General features: G+C 42.8%; 1 protein-coding gene across 1 annotated transcript in view; it reads right to left on the bottom strand.

Moving 5' to 3' along the window:
* Positions 1–23,763, bottom strand: part of colgalt1b (collagen beta(1-O)galactosyltransferase 1b) — a 57,491-nt gene that overhangs the window by 23,048 nt on the left and 10,680 nt on the right. The window contains exon 2 of the mRNA XM_072564074.1: positions 3,798–3,908. Coding sequence (XP_072420175.1) covers positions 3,798–3,908 — 111 coding nt within the window. The remainder of the gene's footprint in view (positions 1–3,797; positions 3,909–23,763) is intronic.

The following is a 23,763-nucleotide window of genomic DNA, read 5'->3' on the forward strand; positions in this document are numbered from 1 at the left end:
GTTCAATTCAGATAAATGCGAGGTGCTGCGTTTTGGGAAAGCAGGACTTATACACTTAATAGACCATAGAACATTACAACGCAGTACAGGCCCTTTGGCCTTCAACCTGTCATACCAATCTGAAGCCCATCTAACCTACACTATTCCATTTACGTCCATATGCTTGTCCAATGATGACTTAAATGTACTTAAAGTTGGTGAATCTACTACCGCTGCAGGCAAAGCATTCCATACCCTTACTACTCTGAGTAAAGAAACTACCTCTGACATCTGTCCGATATCTATCACCCCTCAATTTAAAGCTATGCCCCCTCGTGCTCACCATCGCCATTCTTGGAAAAAGGCTCTCTCTGTCCACCCTATCTAACCCTCTGATTATCTTATATGTCTCTATTAAGTCACCTCTCAACCTTCTTCTCTCTAACGAAAACAGTCTCAAGTCCCACAGCCTTTCCTTGTAAGACCTTCCCTCCATACCAGGCAACATCCTAGTAAATCTCCTCTGCACCCTTTCCAAAGCTTCCACATCCTTCTTATAATGTGATGACCAGAACTGTACACAATACTCCAAGTGTGGCCGCACTCTAGTTTTGTACAGCTGTAACATAACCTCATGGTTCCGGAACTTGATCCCTCGATTAATAAAAGCTAACACACTGTATGCCTTCAAAACAACCTGTGAACCTGGGTGGTAACTTTCAAGGATCTGTGTACATGGACACAGAGATCTTTCTGCTCATCTACACTACCAAGAATCTTACCATTAGCCCAGTACTTTGCATTCCGATTACTCCGACCAAAGTGAATCACCTCACACTTGTCCGCATTAAACTCCATTTTCCACCTCTCAGCCCAGCTCTGCAGCTAATCTATGTAAGGTCCTAGAGAGTGTTGCTGGTTCATAGCTCCTTGAAAGTGGAGTCGCAGGTAGATAGAATAGTGAAGGCGGCGTTTGGTATGCTTTCCTTTATTGGTCAGAGTATTGAGTACAGGAGTTGGGAGGTCATGTTGCGGCTGTACAGGACATTGGTTAGGCGCCTGTTGGAATATTGCGCGCAACTCTGGTCTCCTTCCTATCGGAAAGATGTTGTGAAACTTGAAAGGGTTCAGAAAAGATTTACAAGGATGTTGCCAGGGTTGGAGGATCTGAGCTATAGGGAGAGGCTGAACAGGCTGGGGCTGTTTTCCCTGGAGCGTCGGAGGCTGAGGGGTGACCTTATTGAGGTTTACAAAATTATGAAGGGCATGGATAGGATAAACAGTCAGTCTTTTTCCTGGGATCGGGGAGTCCAGAACTAGAGGGCATAGGTTTAGGGTGAGAGGGGAAAGATATAAAAGAGACCTAAGGGGCAACTTTTTCACGCAGAGGGTGGTACATGTAAGGAATGTGCTGCCAGAGGATGTGGTGGAGGCTGGTACAATTGCAACATTTAAGAGGCATTTGGATGGATATATGAATAGGAAGGATTTGGAGGGATATGGGCCGGGTGCTGGCAGGTGGGACTAGATTGGGTTGGGGTATCTGGTCGGCGTAGACAGGTTGGACTGAAGGGTCTGTTTCCATGCTGAACATCTCTATGACTCTATGACCAACTCCAAGGTGAAACCATTCAGACTTGGCCTTGTATCGCTGGTTCCTTCATAATGTTTGGAATTCCTTAACCTAATTGCATCACGGGAGTGCTAACAAGTGAAGACACTCAATGTGAAATGGGCACTAGAGGCTTAAGTGAAATGCTACCTAGACAGCATTGACTGCAATTTTTTAAAAACTCAAGCACTACACTACAATTTGTACCATATCAAGAGTAGACTGCACTCTATACTGCTGAAAACTAGGATCCTCATCCTTGCACCAAACTCATCCTTTGGTGAAGACAACAGGGGTGAAAAAAAAAGCCATCACTGATAGTCTACATTGAATACCTCAATTTCAACACCTCAACAAGACGGATCTTTCCCTGGAAAGTTCTTTGGCCTCCCGTTTTAGTTATCAACATCTCAGCACAGTGGGGTTTGCCATATGATATGCCAGTGAATGGAGTGCCTGGCACCCAAACAATCCAAAGGGGAAAACAGTGGTTTTGTGACAATGTCATTCAATCAGTAATCCAACATGCCAGGCTAACATTTTGGGGACATAGGTTTAAATTCCACCATGGCAGGTGATGAAATTTGAACTCAATAAAAATCTGGAAGAGAGAACTAGCCTAATGACAGCTACGTAACTATCAGTGATCACTGTGAAAACCTATCTGGTTCAATGATATCCTTTCAGGAAAGAAATCTGCCATCGTCACTCAGTCTGGCCTATGTATGACTCCAAACACAAAGCAAAGTGGCCGACTCTTAACTGGTCGCTGGGTAATTAGAAATTGACAATGAATGCGGATATCTCATTTATTTTTTAAAAAATACCTTGAGATGACTCAGTCTAATATGCAGCTAGAGGCAACTGTAATGCAAGCCAGCCCACTGAATGTGGTGAGCTGGTACACCTGAACAGTAGCTGCTATGAATAGAGACTGCTTGGCACTGTGGAAAACCTACTTTCTGATCGAGTGAAGGGAATCTCTTCTTGCAGCTGTTACTCAATGGTACTAGGACCTACAGTCTTAAGCTAACTTTTTTGTGATTCAGTTATGGACCAGGTCAAACCCCTCAAAATATATTAAAACTGCCTTGATCCTAACTAAAGATAAGTTATTAGGGTTCCAGATGCAACTCGACTGGTCAAACTACCAGTCTTGAAGCAAAATACACTTCATTTATATTATTAAAATACAACAGAAGGAGGAAGAGATTGGAAAAACTTAACTCTATTGGACAACTTAACAGAACAATACAATATTTTACTACTAAATAGTAAATGTTCCAATATAGTAACATCCTATAGCAGCACAGATTGTCTCACATACAATTCTAGCAGTAGAAAGAGAACCCGCAACTTTTAGCTGTAACAGAGAGAGGAATAACACTTGTACATTTAGCTTCGAGACCCAAACAGCAAATGCTGCTGAAAGCTAAAACTAAAAAAAGAGAGATTTACCATGGTGCTGCCTGGACTGGAGGGCATGTCTTATGAACGAAGGGTGAGAGCACTCCAGCTTTTCTCATTGGAGCAAAGGAGGATGAGGGGTGACTTGATAGAGATGTACAAGACGATGAGAGGCATAGATAGAGTGGATAGCCAGACACTTTTTCCCATGGCAGAAATGCCTATCACGAAGGGGCACAATTTTAAGGCAACTGGGGAAGGTTTAGGGGAGATGTCAGAGGTATGTTCTTCACACGAGTGTGGTGGGCGCATGGAATGCACTGCCGGCAATGGTAGTAGAGTCACATCCATTAGGGACATTTAAGCAACTCTTTGATAGGCATTTGGATGATAGTAGAATGAAGGGTATGTAGGTTAGGCTGATCTTAGAATAGGATAAAAGGCCGGCACAACATTAAGGCATTCAGGCTGCTTGTACTGTTCCAACTTGTTAAAAAAAATCCAAGGCCTCACATGCTGTTTTATTAGCTTTGAGCAGAATGCTCGTCACCCTATAAAAACAAAGCAGGACAAAATAACTTCTTAAAGCCATAGTATTGTCACACTCATATCAGTCAAAATACTCTCACTGGTCAGCTGCTCTATGTCCACACTGGAGATGGTCACGTAGTTAATGTCCGATGAAAATGAGGCTATTATCCTATTGAGAATAGCAAGACCGAGCAGTTACTCATGGAAAGAGACTGCCTAAAGCTAATGGATTAAGATGTCCTGGGCTGTAGCCAGCATCTGGACTCACTTTGGCTCATCCATAGGTCGCCATTCGACAGAATGGTAAAGTGCCTGTACATTCACCAGCCACTCCCTTAGTATAGCCGTGGTGTTATCCACATTGTGGTCTGTCGCTACCCTAAAGGAAAGGAAAGAACACAAATGTAATCAACCTCATTAATTGTGTATAGCATCTTCGCCAAAAGTGAAAACTGACCCTGTTTTCATCTACCAGAAAAACTGCCTTTCAAATTCATAGAACATAGAACATAGAACAATACAGCGCAGTACAGGCCCTTCGGCCCTCGATGTTGCGCCGATCAAAGCCCACCTAACCTACACTAACCCACTATCCTCCATATACCTATCCAATGCCCGCTTAAATACCCATAAAGAGGGAGAGTCCACTACTGCTACTGGCAGGGCATTCCATGATCTTACGACTCGCTGAGTGAAGAACCTACCCCTAACATCAGTCCTATATCTACCCCCCCTTAATTTAAAGCTATGCCCCCTTGTAATAGCTGACTCCATACGCGGAAAAAGGTTCTCACTGTCAACCCTATCTAACCCCCTAATCATCTTGTACACCTCTATCAAATCACCCCTAAACCTTCTTTTCTCCAAAGAAAACAACCCCAAGTGCCTCAGCCTTTCCTCATAGGATCTTCCTACCATACCAGGCAACATCCTGGTAAACTTCCTCTGCACCCGTTCCAGTGCCTCCACATCCTTCCTATAGTATGGCGACCAAAACTGCACACAATATTCCAGATGCGGCCGCACCAGAGTCTTATACAACTGCAGCATGACCTCAGGACTCCGGAACTCAATTCCTCTACCAATTCCTCTACCAATTCCAAGGACATTGCAGCAATACACGATCATGCTTACGCCCAAAATGTAGACTCTCTTGCTCTCGGATGCTGCCTGACCTGCTGTGCTTTCCCAGTGCCACACTTTTCAACTCTGATCTCCAGCATCTGCAGTCCTCACTTTGTCCTACTTTGGTGTTCTACAATTAATGTTCGTTAAGACACTGAGGACCCCGCTTGTGGGATCACTTGTATCAAATCTAAATGAGCAGATTGCACCTTGGTTTAATGTTTCGTCTGAACAACAGCACCTCTGACAGTGAGGGCTCCTTTGGTACTACACTAGAGAGTCAGCTTGGCTTGTGTGCTAAGCTTGTGAAGTGACACTATAACTTTCAAGGGACTCAGGTGTTACCAGCTGTCTCAAGGGGCTGGAAAAAAAAACACATTTTGATTCAAGTAACCGTTAAGCACGTTTTGGTTTCTGACTGAACAATGCCAATTCTTCAAAACACAATCAGAGGATCATCTGCAGATCTTCATATGAGGTATAATCAAACCTCCGAGTCATGGCTAGAGTATCCAGAGGAACATGTGAGCCTTCTCGGATGAGATGGGCTTCCCTGAAATATCTGCCATGTCATGGATACACGAGTGAAAAAGTAGTAACAGGAGATGTCAGTATGAAGCAGCAACTAACTGCTGCTACAACTGTCCTTCCCACACCCACTCCCAGTGAGATGGCTTTTCAGCTCAATCTTAAAAAATTCTGCCACATGATTATGTAAACTGCACATTTTTAAAAAAAGTCACTCTGAAAATACGCGCCGCTATCAAAGCCAGCATTTTTCTCACTCCTAGCTGCACGACAATATTGTAGTGAGCCACCTTCTTGATTTATTGCAGTACCTGTGGTGAAGACCCTGCTAGGCAGATAGTTATAGGATTGAGAATCAGTGGCAATGAAGGATTGTGGATATATGATTAATTTGGGGTGTCACATGGTTTCAAAGGGAATTCAGGGATAGAAACGTCATCAAGTATTTTTCTTTCTATTCCTGGGTAATGGTTGTCATTGGCTAGTGATATCATTCACTGCCTATCCCTAACTGCCCTGGAAAAAGTAATGACAAGCTGCCACCATTGAACCGTTGTAGACATTGGGGTGAAGGGCAGCACAGCGGTTCAGTGTCCTTCACAGCACCAGGGTCCCAGGTTCGATTCCAGCCTCGGGTGACCGTCTGTGTGGAGTTTGCACATTCTTCCCTCCAGGTGCTCCGGTTTCCTCCCACAATCCAATGATGTGCAGATTAGGTGAATTGGCCATGCTAAACTGCCTCTAGAGTAGGTCATTAGTCAGGGATAAATATAGGGTAGGGTATGGTTCTGGGTGGGTTACTCTTCAGAGAGTCAGTGTAGACTTGTTGGGCCAAAGAGCCGGTTTCCACACTGTAGGAATTCTGAACAAAAAGTCCCACTCGGTGCTGACAAGGATGGTGTCCCAGGATTTTGACTTGGTAACAGCAAAGCAACGGTGATGCAGTTCCAAGTTGGAGGGGAACTTGTAGGTGTTGGTGCACCTATTTATCTACTGCCTTTGTCCTTCTAGGTAGTACAGGTCAAGTTTAAAAGACACTATTGAAGGAGCCTTGGTGAGGTGATGCTTGTATACGGCTCACTATCAGTATTGGTGGGCGTGAATGTTGAATGAATATAAAATGAACAAGAATGAATGCACTTCAAAACACAAATGGATGGCAAGTCAAGAGATTTTAGGCAATACGGTATGTTTAAACAAAGAAAATCTCCAACTGTATTGGTCAGCACACTGAGTATAGGAGATATCATGTTGAGGCTGTAGAGGACATTGGTTAGGCCACTTTTGGAATAATGCACTCAATTCTGGTCTCCCTGCTACAGGAAAGATGTTGTTAAACTTGAAGGGATTCAGGAAAGGTTTACAAGGGTTGGTAGGAAGAGGCTGAACAGGCTAGGGCTATTTTCCCTGGAGCTAAGGGTGACCGTATAGAGATTTATAAAATCATGAGGGGCATGGATAGGGTGAATAGACAAGGTCGAAACTAGGAGTTCAAAACGAGAAGGCATAGGTTGATGGTGAGAGGGAAAAGATATAAAAAGGACTTAAGGGGCTATGTTTTCACACAGGGCATGGTATGTGTATGGAATGAGCTGCCAGAGGAAGTGGCAGAGGCAGATACAATTACAACTTTTAAAAGGCATCTGGATGAGTAAATGAATAGGAAGGGTTGAGAGAGTTATGGGCCAAATGGAACTAGATTAATTTAGGATATCTGGTTGACACAGATGCATTGGACCAAAGGATCGGTTTCCATGCTGTACATCTCTATGACTCTAACTGCACTGAACAATGGAAGTCTTAAAGTCCGAAACAACAGCCTTCTCTGTCTAAGGCACACAGGCCATGAAGGATAACAAAGGCTTCTTGCATCAGAGAGAGCAAACCCTCGACAACATTGAAATAAATTTAAAAGACTGGAAAAAATAAGGCATTTAGCTGGAGATCTGTGCTTCTCTAGTGCATGGAACTCCTCACTGCTCTTCCAAACTTATTTGGAACATAGCACTTAAAAATCAGAAAACTGAAAACTAAATAAATACTTATATTTCTATTACATTATTTCTTCAAAATGCAGATGAGAAAAAGAATGCGCTTATTTTGTCACTGCCAACATTTTTATTATATGTTAATAGATCCTGTTGTATAAACTTTATGAATTCCTTGAATAGATCATTATTTTTGTCTGCAAGCAGATCATTAAACAGCATCCACAGATTCTGAACGAGGGCATTTATCCCATCGACCTGCACCAGCTCTTTAGCAGGACTATCCAATTAGTCCCATACCCTTGCTCTTGCCTGCAGTGTGTCAAAACTTTTTCCCTCTCATCTACGCAATTCTTTTTCAAAATGTCAAGTCTACTTTCCATTATGCTTTCAGGCAGCTGGTTCCAGATCATAACTCAATGCAGAAAGAAAATTCTCTTCTCATCTTACCTTTGGTTCTTTTTCCAATTACCTCAAATCTGATCACTCCATTTCCATCTCCCCTGCCAGAAAAAGTGTTTTTCTTTATTCACTCTTTCAATTCTCTTCATGATTTTTCACACTTTCATTTTCTCTTATCTTCACTAAGAAAATCTGCTTCTCTCTACCCCTACTTAACTGAGGTTATTTGATCAACTGAGCAAAGACTTTACATTCAAAAACCCTGATCATAATCATTCTTTTCGACTAATACTTTAGGGCTTCCCCACACGCTCTCCCTTTCCACACTTATAAGGATCCTATCTCCAATGTAGATATATATTTTGCATGATGTAATATACAACGTTGAGCACAGACTTCCAAATATGATCTGCCCAGTGCATTGTAAAGTGTAACCTTTCTTGATTTGAACTCTAATGCTGCAGTAAAGGAACATTTATTTTCTCTAGTTTCCTTCACCAACGTTATAACTGTTGTGTCTGCAGCTTTTTCCTTTCTAATGTTCCAGTGAAGTTCTATTTAGAGCATTTTCACAACTCGCATCTGTTAGACTGACATGCCAAACTTCTGTAAGGTTAAACATCACTCTCAACATGTCCATACAACAGTGCAAGCGTTTTGAATCCTTTAGCTGCCTCAGCACCTACTGCTCCAGTGATGATAGTTTTCACAAAACTGCTATGATGCAGGTGGTGGCCATTTGGTCCATTGTGCCAGCACTGGCTCTCCAAACAACCATCACAACTTGGTGTCACTCTCCCACTCCTACCCCTGCACATTGATTTATATTTAAATAATCATCTCTTGAATGTTTGGATTGAAACTTCCCCCACCAGAATTCCAGGGAGTGTATTTTAAATCCTAAGCACTCGCTGTGTGAAAATTCCTCACTCGTCTTCTGTAAATCACAAACTATGCCTCTTATTCTTGACCCTTGTACACAGGAACCATTTCTCCCTATCTCTGTTTAACCACCTTGTGATTTTGAAAACGTCTATCAAATCTCCTCTCAGCTTTTTCCTTTCCTCTGTGAACTTCATAGGTGCTCCAGTCTAAATTCATAACTGAAGCTTCTCATCCGTGGAGCCATTCTTGTAAACTAAAATTAATTAATTACACCATAAACACCTGACATACATTAAACCCTAGCCCAACAATACCTCAAAATTTAAGATCTGTTCTTGTGCTTACAACTTTAGAAGATCTCATTCACGCCAACTCTCTTGGCAACATTGTTAATAATGATTAGAAACTCTGCCCTGATCCTGTGGGATTCATCCCAACATACTTACCTTCATCCAATCTAAAACTCAACTTACTCTCACACAACTTTTTTTTTATTTCTACACAGTCCCAAGTAATTGACCATGATTGAATGCCACTTTTTATTTAATGAAGTTGTGCACGTGGCAATTTGCCAAAGCTTTCCGAGTAAACTACAATCCAGGAAAGAACACCAACAATTTTGCTCAAAACATTCTGCCAGAGGTTTGCCAGGCAGTGTAAGTTTTTTCTAAATGCATTTGTTTAACGGCCAAGAATTTGTGACCACAGCTTGCCATTATTGCCAGCTAAAACTGTGAGCAACTGCTGGCATCTGAAAAAGCACAGCTAAACCAACTTTGCCAATGCCAACCTCACAGTAAACTTATCACAACCAACCTGTGGACTGCACAGTCCGAGGGAAGTGAAGTTACGATGATAATGACTGATTATTTTCTTATCATTTAATCGCTACTTCCTGTTCTGCTCAGCGATGCATTAAAAGGGGTATTGATCTGCTAATTAAGCAACAGAACAGGAGTTAACGCCCAAATGGCAACAGTGAACCTCAATGGCATGTGAGTTGCATTTATCCTGATAGTGGTCAATGAGTCAGAATTGATACTTCGTTTGGCTGCTGTCTTCTTGAATGCAGTGGATTGCTGATCTTAAATACTTTGTCAGTTTACTTCGCAACAGCAGGTCATTCGATCCATCATGTCTCTACAAGCTCTTTCCAGTTTATCCTATTCCTCTCAGCTCAGCCCCATAATTTTGAAAATTTACCTTTTCAAATATACACCCAATTGTCTTTTCTAGTTCATACTGAATCGCCTTCTATGGCCTGTTCAGCCAAATCATTCAAGATCACAGCAACTCCTGCTTTAAAAGGAATTTACTCTTGGTCTTTTACCCAATCTGTTTGAAATCTCCTTCATGTTGCAGCCGTCCAGGACAACAGTTAGGCCACATTTGGAATACTGTGCGCAATTCTGGTCTTCCTCCCATCGGAAGGATGTTGTGAAACTTGTAAGGGTTCAGAAAAACTTTACAAGGATGTTGCCAGAGTTGGAGGATTTGAGCTACAGGGAGAGGCTGAATAGGCTGGGGCTGTTTTCCCTGGTGGGTGGCATGGTGGCACAGTGGCTAGCACTGCTGCCTCACAGCGCCAGAGACCTGGTTTCAATTCCCACCTCAGGCAACTGTCTGGTAATCCTAACCTAATCTAGTCCCATTTGCCAGTACTTGGCCCATATCCTCTAAACCCTTCCTATTAATATACCCATCCAGATGTGATTTACTTGTGTAATTAGATTAGATTAGATTCCCCTACAATGTGAAAACAGGCCCTTAGGCCCAACAGGTCCACACCGATCCTCTGAAGAGCAACCCACCCAGATCTTTCCCCTACATTTTCCCCTAACTAATGCACCTAACATCACAGGCAATTTAGATTAGCCAATTCACTTAACCTGCACATCTTTGGACTGTGGGAGGAAACCGGAGCAAACCCATGCAGACACGGGGAGAATGTGAAAATTCAACACAGACAGTTGCCACTGAGCCACCGTGCCACCCTTATACTGTGCAGTTTTGGCCACCCTGTTATAGGAAGATTATTATTAAGCTGAGAGAGTTCAGAAGAGTGGGATGTTGCTGGGCATGGAGGCTTTGAATGAGAAGGAGAGGCTGGATAGGTTTGGACATTTTTCACTGGAACATAGGAGGCTGAAAGGTGACCTTAAGAGATTTATAAAACCATGAGGGATATAGATAAGGTGAATGGCAGGTACTTTTTCTCTAGGGTGGGGGATTTCAAGACTAAGGAAAATATTTTTAAGGTAAGAGGAAAAAGATTTGCCCAAGGGCAAATGTTTTACAGAGAGTGTGGGCGTACATGGAATGAATTTCCATAGAAAGTTGCACACGCAACTACAGATTAGATTAGATTAGATTACTTACAGTGTGGAAACAGGCCCTTCGGCCCAACAAGTCTACACCGACCCGCCGAAGCGCAACCCACCCATACCCCTACATCTACCTCTTACCTAACACTACAGGCAATTTAGCATGGCCAATTTACCTAACCTGCACATCTTTGGACTGTGGGAAGAAACCGGAGCACCCGGAGGAAACCCAAGCAGACACGGGGAGAATGTGCAAACTCCACACAGTCAGTCGCCTGAGGCAGGAACTGAACCCAGGTCTCTGGCGCTGTGAGGTAGCAGTTACAATGCTTAAAAGACATTTAGATAAGTACATGAATAAAAAATGTTTGAAGGGATATGGGCCAAGTGCAGGTAGGTGGGACTAGTTTAGTTTGGGATTATGGTTGACGTGGACTGGTTGGACTGAAGAGTCTATTTCCATGCTGCATGACTGTATTACCAACTCGGCAAGAGAAAGTACAAAATAGTTTCAAGAATCAGGCTGGGTCTTAACTCTGGATTGACTCTACCTCACATTAATACTGAAGGAGGTTGACAGCCTTAAAGCACACAGAGGGAGGGTGATGAAGTGAAACCAAGTTGGAATTTACAGAAACAGCACTCTACCCAGTATTCAAAGTAGTCTGTAAGGGAAGAAAACAATCAGCCATTAAACAGCACACACATTTGTTGAGATAGGTACTGCTACTGACAGCACAAATTTGAATTTATATAGCATCTCCTACACAGTAAAATGTCCTACTTCAGAGAAGCATAATTAAATGTGGAGCCACTTAAGATGATATGAGGTGGTGATCCAAAGCTTGGTCAAAGAGTTGGATTTTAAACAAATTCTTGAATGAGGAGAGCACAATAAAGTTATTTAGGGAGGCCGTTGCAGAGAAGCAGTATGGACACAATGAGCCAAAAGGTCCCCTTCAGAGTTAAGTGCCTTGGCAGCCGAAGGAATGGCCACCAAGAACACCACATTCTCAGAATTGCCTGCAGTTTTGAACACTGCAACTGATCCAGGTGCAAAGACTTCTACAGGTCAGGAGGCCCAGTCCTGATTATGGGGAAGTGCTTAATGGGTGTGTACTTCAACCAAAGTCATGGCACAGTGCTAGCACTGTCTCAATCAGTGCCTGCCCCACATCACACCATGCTGCAGACAAAGGCAGCTTTAATGCAGGCTCATACTCAAACCAACTCCCCCGACAGATTCCGCGATGCACAGAGTTATACAGAGCTCCTGAAAATCTGAAAGATTTCAGAAAGAACCTCTTTAATTCTACTGCCACTACTAAAGTACTTTCATATAGATTTGGGGCTCAGTTAACAGGATTAGAAGGCAGGGGATGACTATGGCACTCATTGCTATTCCAACACTCTGATCGCCTGATGTGCAAAGGGAGTGCTACAGAGAGCTAAGTAACAGGAGGTTAGAGGGCTGTTAGCACCATACCACAGTGTGTTACCTGTAGAAGAAAGTAATGTGATCCACATTATGTCTATCCATGAGAGTAATCAGCTGCAACTTAATGCATTTTCATTTCTTAGACAGAAATAGACTGTGGATTCAAGACAAACTCAAGACACTCACCACAGATTCAGTCAGATGTCTCACCGAAGTACTGAGTGAGTGTTAGCTTGTCAAGGAAGACAATTTTGTTTGAACTTCGTTAACATTGCATGTTAAACCCACACCTCATCCTCCTCTCAGGTGGATGTAAAAGATGCTGCAGCTTACAAGCATCTTGCTTGGTGTCCAAAGCAATCGTTTATCCCTCAACCAACATTACCCAAAAGCTACAGATGGTGAGGCAGTGTGGGGGATATTCTGTGGGAGCGGTCAGACACCACAGAAAGGTACACCTTTGCCAGCTGTATCGATTTTCAGGATCTGAAGACCTTGTGGTCAGCACACTCTTCAAGCAAGTGCAACTAGAGAACAGTGTACACTCCCAGTCTGCTTCAACAGAAACCACCTTCATGCTCACTACGTAGTATAAAGATTGTATGAACACAGTAGCAATCAGACAGCCACACGACCTTCCTGCCAACGTGCAATGAAAGTAAACAGTGGAATAGGCCTCGTGCATGCCAAGAAAACTTTCCAACAGCTTTCAGGTTCCTCTTCTTATCTCCTAACACACTCCGAGGTCTCTGTGCATCTTCAGTTCTGCCCCTTGCCTTTGGAAGTCTGGGCCTAGACTCTAGCATTCTGTTCCTAAGCCTCTTGAGTACTTCCCTCTAAGATATTCCCTGCCTCTATAACCAAGTTACCAATCTTAATGACTCAAGTCTTTGGATCCCAGTCACTCTTTTTTGTCAAATAATGTTCCTGTGAAGCTGTGGGAAAAGATTTGCTAACCCACTATAGGCCCACAAAAGCAAATTGGCCAAATTGTACCAGGACACCCAGAATTCCCGAGCAGCTCACAAACTGGGTCTAACAGCATGCAGACAATGGAATACGCTTTAAGCTCCCATGGACATGACAGAGATCTCAAAGCCCTAAGGGCAGTTTCACAACCCAGCAATACAAAAGCCACACAAAGAGCAGGACAGAGGGGCACCAGCAAGGACATGCTCCAGGAACAGGACAATGGAAGCACCTCAGCACTTCAGAAAAGTATTTAATACCTACTTGTGAAGATGAATGTCAGAATGCTGCATTGAGTGAAGGAACAGGTCATTCATCCGATAAACTGTTTTCCAATTAGCACCCTTGCAACTAAATTACTCCATTTCCAGAAACATTGTAGTTTCCCGTTTCTTAATCAGTGTCATTGTGCAGCATTACTATAAAACTGGTCTCATCCTCAGCTCTGGGAGGAGAACATCTGATCTGTCTGTGCAGACTGTCAGTTCTGTGTCAGCCTGGGTCAATTTCTCTTCCAGCGACATCGCTTGCAATAAACTGTCAATTTCACTTCGAGCTGTATTTTGTGATCTCTAACTTATTGGGAAAGTTTCTCCGATAGAAGCATCTTGAGATGTTTGACCAGACTAAAGGCGGTACAGCGGCACAGTGGTTAGCAACTGTCTGTGTGGAGTTTGCACATTCTCCCCGTGTCTGCGTGGGTTTCCTCCGGGTGCTGCGGTTTCCTCCCACAGTCCAAAAATGTGCAGGTTAAGTGAATTGGCCAATCTAAATTGTCTGTAGTGTTAGGTGAAGGGGTAAATGTAGGGGAATGGGTCTGGGTGGGTTGCTCTTCGGGGGGTCAGTGTGGACTTATTGGGCCGAAGGGCCTGTTTCCACACTGTAAGTAATCTAATCTAATCAATACATGATGTTGTTGAACACCTTAAACCTTCTCAAGAGTTGAGGACTTTGGAATGTTCTTCCCTAAAAGGCCAAGTTAGAGTATTTAAATATTTTTAAGGCAGAGGTAGATAGATTCTTGACTATCCTGAGGGTGAAAGATCATCGGGGACATGCAAGAACATACAGCCAAGGGTAAAATCAGATCAGCCACCATCTTATTGAATGGTGGAGCAGGCTCGAAAAGCCTAATGGCTTACTCCTGTCCCTTGTTTGTACCTTACAAGCAATATGACTGAAAAATGGAGTCCTCATTTTGGAAGCTTTGGCATCGTGACACTGAATATACAACAGAAAAACCTTTTGGCAGACAATCAGCCGAAGATTTCAATTATAGCTTTCAGAGACCAACACTGAGCCATAAAAACTTCTCTGAAAGTGTTTTTTCATGGAATGTAAACATTGCTAGCTGGGTCAGCATTTATGACCCTTGCCTAACTGCCCTCGATACGGTCGTAGTCAGCTGCTTTCCTGAACTGCTATAATCCTTGGGGGTCACAGCACTGTTAGGGAGGGAGCTCCAGGATTTTGACCAAGCAATAGTTAAGGAATGGTGATATAGTTTTAAGTCAGGCTGGTGCATGGCTTGTAGGGAAACTTGTAGTTTGATGCTGTTACCATATATCTGCTGCCCTTGTCAGCCTAGATGGTCATGGGTTTGGAAGGTATTGCACATTAAAGAAGAGTGAATTTCTGCAGCGTGCATCTTGTAGATAGTGCACACTGCTGTCACTGAGCATCGGTGGTAGAGGGAGTGAATAAAGTGTTAAAACAACACTTGGTGATGCCAATCAAGTGGACGACTTTAAAATGCATTGAACTCTACCCATCCATGGAAATGCTAAACATCCCATCACCCTCCTGATCTGCAGATAGCATACAAGCTGTGAAAGCTGAGGTGGTGAGTTACTTGATGCAGAACTTCTGGCCTCTGATCTGCCCTTGCAGTCTCAGTATTTATATGACCAGATCCATACAGTTTGCTTTGAGAGTGTGTTGCTGGAAAAGCACAGCAGGTCAGGCAGCATCTGAGCAGAAAAATCCACCTTTCGGGCCGGAGCCCTTCATCAGGAATGAGACTCTCATTCCTGATGAAGGGCTCTGGCCCGAAACGTCAATTTTCCTGCTTCTTGGATGCTGCCTGACCTGCTGTGCTTTTCCAGCAACACACTCTCAATTCTGATCTCCAGCATCTGCAGACGTCACTGCCTCCATACAGTTTCTGGTCAGTGTTATGGCCCAGGATGCTGGACTGCTGGGAAAGGAGCCAAGGAGAAATAAATCATCCCAGCTTCCCAGCTACATTGCAATCTTTGGACTTCAAACTTAAAATGCTGGGGACTTGATGTTAAATTTCCTGACCTCACTTTCCTGCTCAATTCACATTAATTGAGAGGAGTGGGCAGCAGGAGACCAACCAACAGGATTCCTCAAGAACCAAAGTTGAAAATAAGAAAAGCATTTATTTAGTAACTCTCTCAACCTCAAACAGTCCACAGCACGTCTTAACCGGTGAAGTGTTGTTGGAAGCATACAGTTACTGCTGTCATCCGGGTTATGCAGCAGACAAACAAACTTGTGCATAGGAAGATTCCTCAACAGCATTAAAACAGTCTCAAAATCAGGCGTTTTAGCGACATTGGTTGAGAGATAACTAATAGTCACAGCACAGGGAGGAAAACCTACCCTTCTTTAAAAAGGCATCATGGGATCTTTTACGATCACTTGAGAGGTGACAGGGCCTCAGTTTACTGTCCCAAGTGAAAAGACAGCACTCTGACAGTGCAGAACTCCCTCAGTGCTGAACTCGAGAGCCAGCTTTTGACTTTTATGCTCAGGTCCAATTACCTGAGCCATGATACTGAAAGGACTGACAAAACAGCAAAAGTTGTCAATAAGCCAATTCAGGATTCTTTTCAAAAGACACACATTTGCAATTCAAGAATTTTCAGACCACCCTTTGCCTTGCCTGCCAACAGAGCAATGACATAAATAATTTTGTAGAGCAAGTCAGAAAGCAAGAAATAAAGAAACCTTTCTAAAAGCAAGCTGGGACATAGAAAGTGATTTAGATTAACCAACTATTCCTACACATTCCAACTGCCCTGCCAGCAAGACAAAATATTTGTTCCTAGATTTTGAAACATTTCTCTTTAAAGTTTGTGGATTGAAGAGGGACAACGAACCAAAGGAATTCTAAACCTAGAGATTCCCACTAGCCCAACATACCTGAATCCCTCATTGCAACCAATCAGAAAACTAACATACTGAAATAAACAGGAACTTTACTCCCTAATCAAAAGATCCCAAGCTTCTTAAAAAGAAACATTTCCAGGATGTGGGCATCATTGGGAAGATGACAGCTATTGCTTGTTTCCAGTTATTCAGTAAAGGTAGGAGCTGAGCAGCTTACGGGCCGTTTCAGAGGCCAGAAATAATCATCCAAAGAGTACTACTGGAGTCACAGAGACCAGACTTGGGTAGGGTAGAATGGCTGCACAATGCAATGAAGTCAAAAGGCTGACATTTATAAAGCACTTTTCCTGATCTTAAGACAACTGAAATGCCAGTGAAAAAGTGCTGTCAGTCATACATAACCAACCTGCATTCAGGAAGATCCTTTTGCTACAATTATTTCGATTTGGAGCAGGAATGAGCCATTCCATTCCTTCAGCCCATTCTGCCATTCAGTAAGATCCTGGCTGATGTTATTGCCTCGACAACCAGTCAAGAATCTCTCTGTTTCTATCAAATCCACAAAGGTTTTGCGGGCATTAAAAACCAATTTTCAGTTCCAAATTTTATGAACTGAATTTAATATTTGCCAGTTGCCACAGAGATATGAACCCATATTCCCTGATCACCACCTCTGGATCAATAGCCCAGCTACACTACCACCGTACGCCTATCTCAACCCATCCCATCAATGCTGATGCTAGTTCATAAATACCTCTGCAGAAAGGGTAAATAAGAATGGGAGCAGGCCATTCAACCTGCTCAACTGTTGTACATGTGGAGTTGGTGACATAGTGGTAATATCTAGCAATCTAAAAGCAGCAATGGCCTAGTAGTGTGATGACTGGACTGTTAATCCAGAAACATAGGTTCAAATCCCACCACAGCATATGGCAGAATTTGAGTTCAACAAAAAAATCTGGAATTAAGAGTATAATAATCATGAATCCATTGTTAATTGTTGGAAAAACACATCTGGTTCATTAATGACCTTCAAAACTAATGAAACTGCCATCCATCCCCACGTGACACCAGACCTACTGCAATGTGGTCGACTCTTAATTGCCTAGCCAGCAATGCCCTCATCTTGTGAATGAATAATAAAATCCAGAAGCCTGGGCTAGTATCCTATCATGAGAGTGGTGAAATTTGAATTCAAGAAAAATCTGGAGTTAACAGTTGGCGCAGTTGCGAATATATAACCACTGACTGTTCTAATAACCCACCTGGTTCACTACTGCTGTTTAAGGAAGGAAATCTACCATTCTCACCTGATCCAACCTACGTGTGATTCCAGACTGTCAGCAATATGAATGACTCTTAACTGTTCTCTGGGCACTTCGAGATGCATAAGAAACATTGGGTAGTCCGCATACTTACATTCCACGAAAGAGTAAAGAATTGATAACGGCAATACCACAAGTCCATCTCCATCTACCTGATTTTGACCCCAACTGCTTAAATTTGTCCATTCAACATACATTTATCAATCTGTCTCAAAAATTCACACAGATGCATAGCATCCACAAACTTTAGCCAAGTTACAAGATTCCCATTATTCATGTGAGTGAAAGAGAAAGCACCTTCGAATGAAACACAACTCAATCTAAAGACAGCTTCTCAAGGCAACTATACCACCCCCATGCTCAAAGCAGTGGCACTAGGCAGGTGGCATGCCGTAAGGCCATTAAAAATGGGGCCAATAGACTACTCGGCCCATCTAGCCTGTTCCATCATTCAACAGGATCAAGGCTGATCTGATATTCCTCACATCCACTTTCCTACCTGCTTCCTTTAACCTAATATCTTTCTCAGCATAAAATATATAAAAGGACTTGCACCCACAGCTGTGTATCAATGACACATAAACCTCAAGGAATTCCTCCTTATCTCAGTCTTAAATTAGTGTCCCTAATTCTGAGAATATGCCCTCTGATCTTAGACTCTTCCATGGGGGGAAAAAACATCCTTTCAGTGTTTACCCTGTTAAGGCCATTAAGAATCCTATACGTTTCAATGAGATAACCTCTCTTTCTTCTAAACTCCCACAAGTTAGCTTTTGCTCAGAAGACAATCCCTCCATATCAGGAATCATTCTAGTGAACTTTCTCTCATCTGCATCCAATGAAATGACACTTCTCTTTAATAAGGGCCATACCACACCCTCTCTAGCCATCACCCAACACCATGATGCAAAGGTGTCAGCATTGGATTCGGGTGGACAAAGTCAGAAGTCACATGACACCAGGTTTTAGACCAATAGGTTTACTTGAAATCACAAGCTTTGAGTGCTGCTCCTTCGTCAGATGAAGCATTCATGTCAGCCCCACCTTCCTGCTGAACTTTATCTGCTAACAATTTGCCAGGTGATGGCAAACTGTCTTTTCGGTTGGGTTGGGGGGGGGGTTTACAACATTGTATATGGTCCAGTGTCTCCAACATTCCTGAGATCAAAGTGATTACAAAGTAAGCCAGGATCAACGCCTAAGTGACAGCTTAATTTGTCACCACTTTAAGACAGATAGAGGAATGCATTTTTGGGCAATGAATTGTTTTAGTTATGGAAGGCACAGCTTGTAAAGGCAGTGGCAACACATTTAATAGTAATATCCAAACGGGAATTGGACATGTACTTGGCATGTAGTTCTTGGGGGGAGATGTCATCACGTTATATAAAAGTCTTAGGAAAAGAGCAGAGATGATTTATAAAGAAGACATAAAAAATGTGAAGATATACAAATCAGGAAAAGACTGACAGGCTGCGTCAATTTTTCTTGGAAAAAAGCAACTGAGAGTTGACAAGTAGAGATCATAAAACAATGAAAGATTTTGATAGAGTCGACCCACGGAGACAATGCTTTCTCTTGTGGGGGAAAGACAGAACGAGATGCCATGAACATAAAATGATCACCAAGAAATCCAACAGAGAATTCAAAATGAAACTTCCTTATCCAAAGGGTGAGGAGAACGTAGAACTCACTAACCCGGGGAGTGGTTGAAGTGAACAGCATTGATATGGTTAGGGGGAAACTGGACCAGCTCATAGCAAGTAGGAAATCGAGAGACATAGTAATAGATTCAGATATAGGAACTTGAGTGGGGCATAAAAGAGTTATAGACATGGACTAGTTGGGTCAAATGGCCTGTTTCTGCAACATAAATCCGAAGAATAGGGGATAAGAGAGAGAAACAAGTAGAGGTACAGCACTGAATAGCTCTTTCAAAAACCAGCATGGGCATAACTGGCCACCATCTATGTTTTCCTTATCCCACCCCTCACCAGCCTTGACCAATCTTGCCCATCCAGCCAACTGCTAATCCATTGCTCACAACTGATCCTTTGGTTGCATTAGTCCTTTTCTTAAACCTTTAACAAATTTACCATTCCTTCCACACTTCCTAAACAAGTCTTGTTCCTCCCACATTCTGTAATTGTCTCAATTCCAACTTGGCAAGTCACCTGTCCCCAGTGCAAATACGTTGGTAATGTCCCTCCATGGAATAGATATCAAAAACTAGTAGTTAAATAACAGTTCATCAGCCACAGTTTCCAAACTCTCTCAGATTCTGTTACTGGCAATGAATGAGTTAACGGCACTCAGCATTAGCACTTTTTGGATCAGATGTCACTACTCTAAATGTGACCTCAGAGGAATAATCCACCTAAAGTCGGGCCCCCAATAATTCCATGAGACAGTACCATGGAGCAGTCTGAACTTGTGTGAACATATGCAGAACTAATACTGTATTGCAGTATCAAATGAAGTCAAAGTCATTGCTAATTTGGGATGTATGCAATTCCTTTTCAGATTAAGAAACATGCGTAGGCAGGAGCACAGTTATTTAAATCCCATTTATTGGTTTGAGAAATTGTCTGTAAACCTTATTAAGAGAAGCTTCCAGACCTGATTCTCCCATCCTCATTTGGGATGCATACTCTAGCACTCAGAGGGAGGGCGAGAATAGAGACAATTCATTCCAACTCCAAGAAGCTTTGTTGCACAGACTGCAACTATGCATAATGATGTTAAGGATTTAGTGTAAGTAATTCTGCCTCTTTCTCATGTCAAAGAATGAAGACTTCTATCTCCAAATAAGACAGTGTCGTGAAAGCAGGGAAATGGGACCAGAAGAGTTGCTCTTGCAGAGAGCCAGTAAAAATTCTGTGGGCTGAATGGCCACCTTTGGTGCTGTCAACTTTGTCATTTCACATCTGGCTTTCACATAACACTTTGCTCCAGAAGGAGTACAATGGAAGTTCTATCGACTCATATGTGGGATGGCTGGATTGTCTCGAGAGAACAAAGGGCCTGAGTCCAAATTCTACAGTTCTGGAGAATTACAGCTGACATCATTCAACCTTATAAATTTCTCACAGGGCATGATAAAATGTGGTCCAAGACATAAATGGCTTACCCTTCAATCTGAGGTTAAGACTGAGATGAGGAGGAATTTCTTCACTCAGAGGAAGGTGAATCTGAGGAAATCTTCACAACAGAGACTTGAAGAAGCTCAATTCATGTTTAGGTCATAAGAACTAGAAGCAAGACTAGGCCACTCAGCCCCTCAAACCCGCTCTGCCATTTTACATGACAGTGACTGATCTCATCTCAGCCTTGGCTGCATTTTCCTACACACTTCCCATCACCCATTATGAATTAAAAATCTCTTTTCAGATTTATTTAGTGCCCCTGCATCCACCACACTCTAGGGAAGTGAATTTCACACATTCACAACTTTTTGAGAGAAATAATCCCTCAACTATCTTAAATCTGTTGTTCCTTATCCTAAAACTATAACCTCACATTCTAGATCGCCCCATGATGAAACATCCTCTCTACATCTCCATTGTCAATCTCTTTTAGCTGCATATATACCTCAACTAGATCTCTCCTCATTCTTCTAAACTCCAGAGAGTTCAGGCTTAAACTGCTCAATATGGCTTTATAAAACAAACCCCTCAACTCTAGAATAAATCAAGTGAACCTCCTCTGAACTGCCTCCAGTGCAAATACATCCCTCCACAAGTAAGGGGACCAAGCATGCAGTCTCATTAATACAGGGGCAGCCACACTTGCCTACTTTTACACTGCTCCTATAGCAATAAATACCAACATTCCATTTGCCTTTCCTATTACCTGCTATACATGCATGCTGCAACAGACACTGATAAGATTCCTTGAAATTAATGAGATCCAGGGGCATGAAGGTAGCAGTGAGGCAGATGGTCAGCTATATCTGATTGGTGGAGCAGACTCGATGTGCTGAATGGACGCCTCTGCTTCTATGATGCTACTTCTCACTTCAGTACAAGGTTCTGATACATCAGCCAGATGTTTGGAATGAAAGTCTGGAGTGAAATTGCAACTGAAAAGACCAAGATCCTATATTTCCATGGGCAGCCCTCTCTCCTGTGAATCACAAGATCGTGTAATCAAGTCTAACTCCAGAGATTTGACCACATGATAGAGTTAGGCACTTCAGTGCAAGATAGATAGTGCTGCAGTGTCAAGATAGTCATAGAGGTGTACAGCATGGAAAAAGACACTTTGGTCCAACTCGTCCATGCTGCCCAGATATCCTAAATTAATCTAGTTCCATTTGCCAGCATTTGGCCCATATCCTGCTAAACCCTTCGTATTCACATATCCAACCAGATGGCTCTTAAATGTTACTGTACCAGCCTCCACCACTTCCTCTGGCAGCTCATTCCATACACGCACCACTCTCTGTGTGAAACATTTGCCCTTTAGGTCCCTTTTAAATCTCTCCCCTCTCACCTTAAACCCTCTAGTTTTGGACTCCCCCATTTTGGGGAAAAGTCCTTGACTGTTCACCCTATCTATGCCCCTCATGATTTTATAAACCTCTATACGGTCCCGCCTCAACCTCTGACGCGCAAGGGAAAGTAGCCCCAGCCAATTCAGCCTCGCTATAGCACAAACCCTCTAACCTTGGCAACATCACTGTAAATCGTTTCTGAACCCTTTCAAGTTTCACAACAACCTTCCTATAGGAGGGAGACCAGAATTGCACGCAATAGTCTAAAGTGATCTCACCAATATCCTGTGCAGCCACAACATGACCTTCCAACTCCTCTTCCCAAATGCACTGACCAATAAAGACAAGCACTATCCTATCTATCTGCAACTCCACTCTTAAGAACATAAGAGCTAGGAACAGGTGTGGGCCATCCAGTCCTTCGGGCCTGTTCTGCCATTCATTAAGATCATGGCTGATCTTTTCGTGGCCTCAGCTCCACTTACCCACCCTCTCACTTATAACTCTTAATTCCTTTTCTGTTCAAAAAGTTATTTTAGCTTTAAAAGCATTTACGGAGGAAACCTGAACTACTTCACTGGGCAAGTAATCCCAGAGATTCACAACCCTCTAGCTGAAGAAGTTCCTCCTCAATTCAGTGCTAAATCTGCTCCCCCTAATTTTGAGGCTATGTTGCATCCCGTGTTTATCTAAATTAAACTCCATCTGCCACTCCTCAGCCCACTGACCCATTCAATCAAGGTCCCATTGTAACCTTCTTAGCTGTCCACTACACCTCCAATTTTGGTGTCATTTGCAAACTTACTGACCACATGTACTATGTTCACATCGAAATCATTTATATAAATGACAAAAAGCAGTGGATCCAGCACTGATCCTTGTGGCACACCACTGGTCACAAGTCTCTAGTCTGAAAAACAACCCTGTGTCTTCTACCTTCGAGCCAGTTCTGTACCCAAATGGCTAGTTCTCCCTGTATTCAATGAGATCTAACCTTGCTAACCAGTCGATCATGAGGAACCAGTCGATCATGTCAAATGCCTTACTAAAGTCCATTTAGATCACGTCCACTGCTCTGCCCTTATCAGTCCTCTCCGTTAACTTGATTTGAGTTTTTTGTAAAAGCAGTGAGACATGATTTCCCACACACAAAACCACGTTGACTATCCGTAATCAGTCCTTGCCTTTCCAAATACATGTAAACACTGTCCCTCAGGATTCCTTCTAACAACATGTCCAACACCAATGTCAGGCCCACTGGTCTATCGCTCCTGGCTTTTCCTTATTACCCTAAATATTGGCATCAATCTTCAGTCTTTTGACAGCTCGACTGTGGGTATCAATGATAGAGATATCTCAGCAAGGGGCCCAGAAATCACTTTCCTAGCTTTCCACAGAATCCTAGGGTACACGTGATGCTGTCTTTTGATTGAGATACTAAACTGCCTGTCAAATAGGCATGAAAGACTCCATCGCACTGAGGATCAGATATAAGACGACCCAAGACATTGTGCCATTTTGACTTGGTCTCCTATTAAACATGGTGAAAGTGAGGACTGCAGATACTAGAGATCAGAGTCAAGCTTAAAGTGGTGCTAGAAAAGTGGTCTTGCTGTG

This window comes from Chiloscyllium punctatum, chromosome 46 (genome assembly GCF_047496795.1).
Source record: "Chiloscyllium punctatum isolate Juve2018m chromosome 46, sChiPun1.3, whole genome shotgun sequence".
Taxonomy (NCBI): domain Eukaryota; kingdom Metazoa; phylum Chordata; class Chondrichthyes; order Orectolobiformes; family Hemiscylliidae; genus Chiloscyllium; species Chiloscyllium punctatum.